This window comes from Amblyomma maculatum, chromosome 5, assembly GCF_055883805.1.
Source record: "Amblyomma maculatum isolate TAMU_Amacu chromosome 5, ASM5588380v1, whole genome shotgun sequence".
Taxonomy (NCBI): domain Eukaryota; kingdom Metazoa; phylum Arthropoda; class Arachnida; order Ixodida; family Ixodidae; genus Amblyomma; species Amblyomma maculatum.
Window position 1 is genome coordinate 122,211,527 of NC_139348.1, and position 10,094 is coordinate 122,221,620.

At 44.9% G+C, this 10,094-nt stretch overlaps 1 protein-coding gene across 1 annotated transcript in view; it reads right to left on the minus strand.

The window, feature by feature from the left end:
• LOC146189386 (sodium-coupled monocarboxylate transporter 2-like) overlaps nucleotides 1-723 on the minus strand; it is a 40,663-nt gene extending 39,940 nt beyond the window's left edge. Inside the window, exon 1 of the mRNA XM_084603256.1 lies at nucleotides 382-723. Within this exon, the coding sequence (XP_084459382.1) occupies nucleotides 382-723 (342 nt within the window). The remainder of the gene's footprint in view (nucleotides 1-381) is intronic.
• Nucleotides 724-10,094: the final 9,371 nt, after the last annotated feature.

Consider the following 10,094-nt stretch of genomic DNA (forward strand, 5'->3'; position numbering starts at 1 on the left):
CCTTGAAGGGGCTTTGGTGATGCGCAGTAGTTCTGTGGAATAGCTCAATCTACATTTTTTTTTTTTGCGTCTGTATACTACCTTGCAATCTTCTCGCTTGCCTTATATGATTTGTGCTTAGTATTCTTATAACTCCCTCTTCATTGTGATATATCGTTTATTATGTTTATAGATTTGTACATTTACCACTGTTTTCCTGTACTTGCGATTGTGATTTTGTTTTTTACCCACTTTGCGGATATCTTTGTATTTGCCCCCCCCCCCCCCCCCCCCTTACACAATGCCTCTCTGGAGGCCTGTAAGGTATATGTAAATAAATAAATAAACTGAACTGTAGGATACTCCGAAAATAGAAAGAACTGCTTAGCTTTGCACACTCACCTCAAATATGGACGTCACTTTTAGCTCGTACAGCACAGGCACAAACACGTCTGTAGCCAGTGGAATGAAGAGCACGGGCGTAATCCCGCACCACATCACGTGCCACCCAAAGGCGTAGAAGTGCGCCGGGAAGCCGATGAGTCCCGTCGAAGAGAAGACCGATGCCACCGACGAAGCTGCCAGTGGAAGCATGCTCAGAGCTCGGCTTCCTAAAAATACTTCTGCCTTAGTGGCGGCAACGCCAGGTGATGGCATTCTCTTCTTAAACGAGTAATACGAGCCGAACAGAAGATTTACTGCTACCAGAACCCCAAATATGATGTATTCCAAGATTCGCACCATTGTGGAAGGCTTCAAATGAAAATGTCGGTCGCAGCTGCTACGCGCGTTCTGCGAAAATCATGCTTGCTTACTGAAAGCAAAGGGAGCACTGAGCAGATGCCAAGCCTGAAACAAAAACACGAGAAAGTGACCTCGAACTCCCCTGTTTGTGTGTGCGCAGATGGATAGAATCGCACCTGCTCACTCAATTTTTATGACGTACGATTTGATCTCATGAAACTGAATTTAAGGCTCGGTGCGCGGCTGTAATGTACACGGGTTTATGAGAAAATATAGCTTGAGTAATAATTGCTGACATAAATCATCGAGTACATTGCACTGCTCTCTTGAACTGACGGCTTCAGGCCTTCGCTGGTGACAGATGGCGTCTAAATACCCGTGAGTGTAACGGCTATATACGGCATCATATTGGAATACGAAACCGCAGAATAACGTAACATAGAAAACACTGAAGCTGATAAGTCTGCGCACTGCGTAGATAAGCGGTGCATGGGGCAACAGCCTGCTCTCTCGTATGTCAGTATGTTTTTCTGTGCCACCTGTTCTGATCAGTCTTCTCGATTTTTGTACCACTGTTCTTTGGTTGTATACTTCAATTTATCTCCGCAGAACGTAACACGAACGTATGATACGACAAGGTGCGGAAACGACACAGGGAATTATCCAGCAGCATGCGTTTCAAATTATTAGGCACAGAATTCAAAAGTATACGGAGCTCCCAATAGGTTGGCGGGATGCAACTGCCAAAACTAGAGGATCTTCCTTATAGCGAGAATAAAGTAGTTACTGGGGTTCCTGCGGCGTATATTATGTGGCGACTTTGTATCAGTCATAGTTGTGAAAACATTCAATTCATCAGATTAGAGTCGATTACGAATAGCTATGTTATGATTGGCTGTTGAGATTGCTTTGCATAACAACTCAGCAGACGAGTTGAGAAGGTATATGAATGACGTAGACACGCAAAACCGGAGAAGTAGGTCGAAACATTATTATGCAGATGGCTAAAGTATTCCTCATGTCCCGGGAGCATAGAACAGTTTTCGAGGCGTTGGAAGTGGTACACGAATACGTTTAATTAGAACAGATAGTGACTGCAGATTCGAGCCACGATGAGAGATAGAAATAAGATTAAGATTGAAATTAGTGCGCTTGGAGTGACAAGTTAGCAGTATCTCTATGACGAAAAGCATGTAATTGGAGCGTTTAATCGGTACTCACATACAGCGCAGATTGCATTGGTATAAGGGTTTAAGAAGGCACGGCACCTGGACAATTGGCAATATGCCTAAGCCATCTGTTCTGCTGTTACAGGTTCGTTATTTGACTAATGATAGAAATTGTAGAAGTGACAACCGTTTTCTTTTCTGCTGTGCCCTAGAATATATTTGGCTGCTTTGAGTGACGCTTGGTCTATGTTATTGTCTCTGTTGGTCTCCGGTGATACTGAGGAAAACCCGGGGCCTAAGACTGCTGAAATGTTGCAGTTAATTCTAGAAAACCACGCATCGGATGCTAAAAGAGATAAACTGAGCACAGAAATTGCCGAACTGAATGCAAAATTCGATAGGATGGGTGAATGTTTTGATATTGTTGAAGAAATGAACAAACGAATACAAAATCTACAGACCCTTGTTCGTAAACAGGCAGATAGGTTGATTGAATACGAGTACAGAAGCAGGAGTAATAATATTTTGATTTTTGGTGTCAAAGAAGCAAAGGACGAATCTGATTTGGGTATGAGGGAACATGTGATTCAGAAGATATTTAATGAAAAATTGGGCGTTCATGCAAATACTATGAAAAAAAATCATCGTATAGGCAAGAAAAAAGCTGGTAGTCGTAAACCTGTTATTATGCACTTTTTTGACTCTAGAGGAAGAGAGTTTATATCGGAGAACTTCGGGAAGTTGCAAGGTGGCCCTATAAGTGTGAGAGAAGACTATGCGAAGGAAACAGTAGCACTACGAAAAAAACTTTGGCAAAGCAGTAAAACGGAAAGAGACAACGGAACAAAGGTAAAACTGCTACATGATAAACTTAACATTAACAGCACCATTTACGCATGGTATCACGAACGACAAGACCTTTGTCTGCACCGAACCCAGCCAGATAAGATAGGTCGACATAAAGTTAACGATAAATCTTCTGGTCAAAGGTCGATATTATCGACGAAACCTAGTTAAGATTCTGATGATCATAGCGATTCTTAGCAAATATAGCTCAGAATAATTCTGTTAAACGCCCGCAGTGTAGTAAACACAACAACTAATTTGGAGCATTTGTTAATTTCTGAGAGCCCTGACTTATTGCTAATAACCGAAACCTCGTTACATGAGGGAGATGGTAACGATAGCATTTTTCCACCTGGCTACCACATGCTTAGATGGGATAGAAACTCTAAAGAAGGGGGTGAAGCTATAGTCACGAAAAGCACAATATCTGCAGTTACTCTTAACTGCTGCCTTTTTTAAATGGTATGATGCAAAGTTTCTTGTGGGAACGTTATGCATTTAGTAGGTGTTGTGTACAGGCCGCCTTCTTCATCTCCTAAATGTTTGGATGAATTGCTTTTGTTCCTTAACTCTTGTGTAAATGAGAACAGCAGACTAATAATGACTGGCGATTTCAATTTGCCACCCATTAACTGGAAAACTTTGTCAACAGGTAATGTAGAAATAAGCAGTGCGAATAAAATGATGGAAAATATGTTTACGCATAACCTGAAGCAAATAGTAAAGGGTTTTATAAGGGTTGCATCAAGGTCCCAGTCATTATTGGACTTGGCTTTTTATCCAGTAAAATGGCAGACCACACTGTATCGGTTGAGCCGGGTTTATCTGACTACGATGTGATCTGTTTGAATGTGCTAATGAACACACAAGTCTGTAAAACATCGGATGTTTTAATATGTGTCAATGATTACAACCGTGCAGACGACACGTCTATTATAGAGGGGTTAAAGTAAAATCAGTTTGCAAATTCATCACAACGTAAAAGTGTAAAGGAATTGTGGCAACGTTTCAATGACACACTAAGATATTGCAGTAATAAATTTATTCCTACTCGCTCAAAAAAATAGAAGCAGCTTAATCCCTGAATCGCTAGAGAGACCATTTAGTGAAAGCACAGGCTAAAAAGGCTACAAAAAATAGGGTGGCAGAACTTTTAAACACCAAAAAGAAGCTCAAAACAGCATTACTAGATTCAAAACAAAACATTCTTCAATGCAATACTGGCTAACTTCCTCAAACGCTCAAAGCAAAAGTTCTGGCGATATTTTTCAGCGAGGAAGAACGCAATAAAAAATGTAATGAATGGGATGATGAGGAGACTGGTAAGAATGATATTGCAAATATGTTGAATAATTTCTTCCATTCGGTCTTTAGTAGGAATGAAAACGACACTGAGAGTGAACATACAATAATATACACGTTGCCAATGTAATACTCGATGCACGACATTCACATTAATGGCGAGGGCATTTGTCAGCAGTTGCTGTCTCTGGACCCGCAGAATTCGAGCGGCCCTGATGAAATACCAACGGAATTTCTTAAATGGTACGCTGAGTGGTTGTCCTGTTACTTGCAAATTTTATTTGAAAAGTCCTTGCGGGATCCTTATTTAACTAATGACTGGCGCAGCGCAATAGTAGTTTCAGTTTTTAAAGGCGTTTATCGACTTGCAAAGAACTGTAGACCGGTTCACATTCACATTAATGGCGAGGGCATTTGTCAGCAGTTGCTGTCTCTGGACCCGCAGAATTCGAGCGGCCCTGATGAAATACCAACGGAATTTCTTAAACGGTACGCTGAGTGGTTGTCCTGTTACTTGCAAATTTTATTTGAAAAGTCCTTGCGGGATCCTTATTTAACTAATGACTGGCGCAGCGCAATAGTAGTTTCAGTTTTTAAAGGCGTTTATCGACTTGCAAAGAACTGTAGACCGGTTTCACTCACTTCCGTATGTTGAACGGTTTTTGAACACATGATAGCTAAATATATCCTTCATTTTTTGGAAAGGAACGACCTATTGTGTCGATTCCAGCATGGTTTTGGACCGGCCTATCGACAGTGACGCAGTTGGTTGAAACAGTGGACGATTTTTGCAAGGTTTCGATAATGCTCCGCATCACAAACTTATTTTTTAACTGCGCAAATTAGGAATCAGTGAAATATAGTAGCATGAATTCAGGCGTATCTTGGGAACCACTGTCAAATTGCCAAAATAGAAAGGAACCACCTCACAAATGGTGTATATTCACGAACTCAAAGACTGCATATCAAATTTTGGAAAACTTACGCCACACTGCCTACCAGTCCCTGGAACTAAACATTATAGAGCTCCTCAACCTCACATCTGCCCCGCTGCAAGGCCACAGGATAATGTTTCAATGGATCCCTGCCCACTGCGGGCTCCATGAGAATGAACAGGCCGATGTTGAAGCGAAAAGCACACTCAGCAATGACCTCCAAACAGCTGTGCTTTTTTCAAGAGCGGATACGACGTGCCTTCTTACGAGTTGAAGAATGCTACAGCAGCTTTCTGGGCCCAGCCAGAGCCCGACACATTCGTCTAAGAAGGCTCGATTGAACATTGAAATTTTATGTTCCCCGTGATATTCATCAGGCATGCTTGCTACATAGACTTCGTTTAAACGTGGCTTTCACGCGCAAGCACTTACATTTAATTGGACAGGAGAACTCGCCGAAATGTTCAACTTGTGACATCCCTGACACTATGGATCATATATTATTGTTGTGCCCAGTGTATGCGTGCGAGAGAAGTGTGCTAGCCGCTTCCTTGAAGCGTTCGGACAAGAGGCCTCTGTCAGAGGAACTGCTGCTGGGCGCTTGGCAGGACAAATGGAAGGGTGTCCAGGCAGTGCGTGCTCTTTGCCGTTTTTTGTGCGTTGGTGGACTTGATTCGCACTTGTAAAGCAATCTACTGTGCCTGTATATATATCTTATGCCTTCTCCATATCGTCGCCCATCAAGATCTTTCATCTCTCCTTCCCCTTCCCCAGTGCAGAGTAGCAGGCCAGATTTGAATTATTCCGGCCAACGCCTCTGCCTCCTTTCAATAAATCCGTCTATCTATATATTGAGAAAAATACTGATTTCTAAATAGCAAAAAATCACCTGGTTTATTTTGTTTCCCTCTGGCTAACTCTCCTCAATACCTCGACAGGCTCTGAAACGCTCTGCCGCAATCGTTGTAACGCGCATTAGGAATATTACGAACCTCAACGTCGTCCTCGCTGCGCTGAGTTTCAATGATCCCAATAAAAGCACCGAAATTAAGCTTGCGAAGATAAAATGTATAGTAGTTCCCTTAAGACGCATTTAGTGCAGTAATGCGGGAGCAGTTTTCATTTTGTGGCGTTTATTTCGATGTCTTAAGTATCCATTTCTTCTGCTACTAAGCAGTATGGGTAGTCACAAAAATGTCCTAAAACATTGGAGTGAAGAAACGGTCTCGGGTGATGAAGCCCTAAATGAGCATGTTTTTGCCGTGCGTGAAAGCATAACGTTAAGCGGGTTGCCAATGTGCAACCGCGGAAATTATGAAAGTGTTTGTTGGTGGGGAGCACTGCGGCTTGACCTGGCTCAAGGAATAAAGCAACATCTACATTGGTTCTAACAGCACGTCCTTCATGTATACAGGATTCTATGCTTAACCTCAGGGTTTTTAAGGTCACTGCACCAGCACTGCGCCTTCACTTGCTGTCTACACGACGTAGTTGCCTCTCTTGGCCATGCCTATTTTACATGCCAACAATTAGCTCCGAAACTTCCCCCCGACATAGTTCCTCTCTAGAAAAGGCCCCCAAAACCAGCTGAGCACACGAGGCAAGAACACCGCGCGGCCACACCATGTGGATCTCGCCCCAGCTCCCGCCTACCTTAACTCTTAGGTTCCTTAAAGCCAGGGAAGCCAGGGCCATTTCACAACCATTCATTAGAGGATGTAGATGACTCCCTGGTTCGTTTCTAATAGGTTGCAAAATGTGTCCATGTATGAAATGTTGCCAAAATGAGGAACCTGCTACCGTGGGGGTAGCAAGTAATCCTGGCAAGCCACAACAGGGCCCACGACCACGTTAGCCCAGTTCGCCTATCATGTCGGGGCTAATGCGAGTTGCCCTCGCGGACGCGTCTGTTCTTGATTCATGGGGAGCTCCACAAGCTTCAAAGAACGTCTGTCTGTATCGGATATTTTCTGGGTAACGTAATTTGTGAAGGAGCAGGACCATAGTCTTGAAGGTGGATTCAAAGGGACCTATCTAGCTGGGGATGAACACAGGCGTGCTTGGCCAATTAGGTGATTTATCGACTAATGGTCCTCTGGGGTTGCGGTCCACGCAGCTCGACCCGGCCCGTAATGGTTATTTGGGTAGCAGATGACAAGGAAAATCAATTTTTGGCGCTCCCCAGAACACTAATGCATTGAGACAGGACATCTCTACCGGCGGCGTTGTCCGAGGCAATTATGGACTGCGAGAGTTTCCCCCTGACAGCCCGAGCCATACCTTGGCGACCATACCCTGGAGATGCCGCGTATGTCACCGTCCACCTTAATCCCTGCCTTTGCCGTGCCACTAGTTGAGAATGATTTCACCATGTCATTTTGCGGCTCGAGGGTTCTGTTACGTCCTGTACGAGGTCAGTCCGCGGGCCATGTCGGGAAGGCCTGATACAATTCAAAACATCAATTCGAAAACATTCGCCATTATTTCCGCGACATGGACCGTGGTTCAGCTACCAGGCTGTCACCGACGCACCCATCGAATCACCAAGCCGAACATGTAAAGCGTAGAGTCGATGAAATTACTACTTACATCGACAGGCACTAGTAAACACCGAATCACCATGTACATCCATGGTCTCGGCTACTCATTAATTCCGTTTTGTAGTCAGTACTAGGTGCAGGGCATTCCTTGTGTAGTCTCCTTTAAGAAGGCGCTGAAAGAAGTCATGCCGTGAAAGTGGCTGGCCATACAGCCTGTAGCGAGCTGCTTGCTTGAACAACTTGTCCAGTGGGCAAGTAGGAATTAGGCGAGCGGTCGGGCAGGCTGGCGCGCAGGCAGCAGGAATACCCGTGTGTCTGCCTACCTTCTCTCTCGCTGGCTCACCCTCTAATTTTGACGTAATAGCGCTACATGTCTTGTTCCCGACAAATTTGATGTCCGATTGGTCGGGTCGGCCATGTAAACGAAATAAATTAGTTGTGGTTTAGCTCTGGTTAACCCCGTTTGAATTTTGAAAGCAACGGCGGAAGCTTCTTTTGCCTGCTACATTATTCCTCTGTCACAGCCTTTCAGTGCAAGGTGCTACAACACTGAGGAAATATCAGCTCATCCTTTAAGAGATGAGCTATAAGCTATCAGCCTATATATAAAGTCACGCTTCAACCAAGCCGTATGGACGTGCCTGCGTGGCGTAGAATGTAAACGGTTCTGGCAGGCCGATTCTGATATCACCTTCCCATATTAAAGGAACGGCCCGAGTTGGCAGCTCCTGCCCGTGGCATAGGAGTAACGTGATTTCAAACGCAATTGCAGGATGATTTTTTATCAGCAGACCGTAGCTACCCTTCTTCACGGGTAGCTGCCGGCCACCCGAGGTCTCGCTTTGGCTGTCGGATTGTTGCTTTCGCAACAAAATAATTTTGCTGGCATGGCTGGACACTCAACGGAGGGTTGACAGACGTCACGTTACCACATGGCAAGGCTCAATTAGCACGGGCTTCGAACTCGGGCCTCTGCTTTTTAGAAGGGAGGTGAAATCCGAAAAAGCGTTCCAGGAAGGTAGCATCCTGACTCAGGCGCAGAATGCATGCCCCACAGACACGTTCGAAATGGCTTTGTTAAGCTGGAAGGTGTATCTAAGTTGGCTGACCTTTCTCACTCGACTGTAAATAAAGCGTCGTTGAATAAAAACGCTGTATTATAGGCGCTAAGTCTTCTACTGTGATGGTCTGTGGTTTGTGGGGTAGTATAGGACTCTGGAATTTTCGACCACCTGGCACTGACATCGCGCCGACATTCTAGTGGAAATTAAGGAGAAAAAATGGACATGGGCAGGACATGTAGTGCGAAGAGAGGATAACCGATGGTCGCTTAGGGTAAAAAACTGGATTCCAAGGGAAGGAAAGCGTAGCAGGGAGCGGCAGAAAGGTAGGTGGGCGGATGAGGTTAGGAATCTCGCAGGGGTCAAGTGGATGCAGCTAACACAGAACCGGGTTAAGTGGAGAAATACGGGTATAGTCAGGCTGTTGATGATGATTATGATATCGCGCAGCACGCGGGTGCCTTGCTTTACATCTGCATCGAAAAGCGGCTGCCACGACCGGAATTCGATTTGCCATCATTGGGCACAGAAATCGAGCGCCATAACCACTTCACCTCCGCGGCGGATTTTTGTCTACTGTTAAGGCGAAGTTTGAGCTCACCTAATCGTTTTTTGCTGACCCACCTGGTGGCCTGCATGCTTGATTAAAGATCTTAATGCATGTATAGGTCTCTGCATGTCTGTCTGCCTCTTTTTTCATTATGTTACTGCATACCTGCCTCTGAAGCAGTAGACTGCAATATGAAATGTTGTGCAAGGCAGCCGTAACTACGGCAGGCGTCGATAAGTCTTGTGCAATCGTTATCTTCCTGCCGCTAAGTTTAGCCTTCCTCCCTTCCCTTACGGCGCGGTTGAGGTGTCCACAGAAACAAGTGAGACAGTTACCGCGCCTTTCCCTTCCTATAAATCAATCAATCAATCAATCAATCAATCAATCAATCAATCAATCAATCAATCAATCAATCAATCAATCAATCAATCAATCGACAGCGGGACCCGCCGTTCTTCAGCGGTACCGACGATCAGGACGTGGAGGACTGGCTTTCGTCGTATGAGCGTGTAAGCACCCACAATAAGGGGGATGACGTCTTGAAACTTAAAACGCTATCTTCTACCTTTCGCAAGTACCAAAGTTGTGGTTCGCCAATCACGAGGCTGACATTACAACTTGGGCCTCGTTCAAATCTCGCTTTGTGAATGTCTTCGGTCGCCTCGCGGTCCGCAAGCTTCGCGCCGAACGCCGTTTGCGCGAGCGGGTGCAGCAGATAGGAGAAACCTTCACTAGCTACATCGAAGACGTTTTAGATTTGTGCCATCGTGTAAACGCATCGATGGCTGAAGCCGAGAAGATTCGCCACATCATGATGGGCATCCACGAAGGCGTATTCATCATTCTGATGGCAATAAAGCCCCGTACTGTAAGTGAGGTTGTCACGATGTGTCAAAGCTACGACGACTTTCGTCGACAACGCATCGTCTCTCGACAACCTGAAGCCATGATCACGGCTATGTCTGACG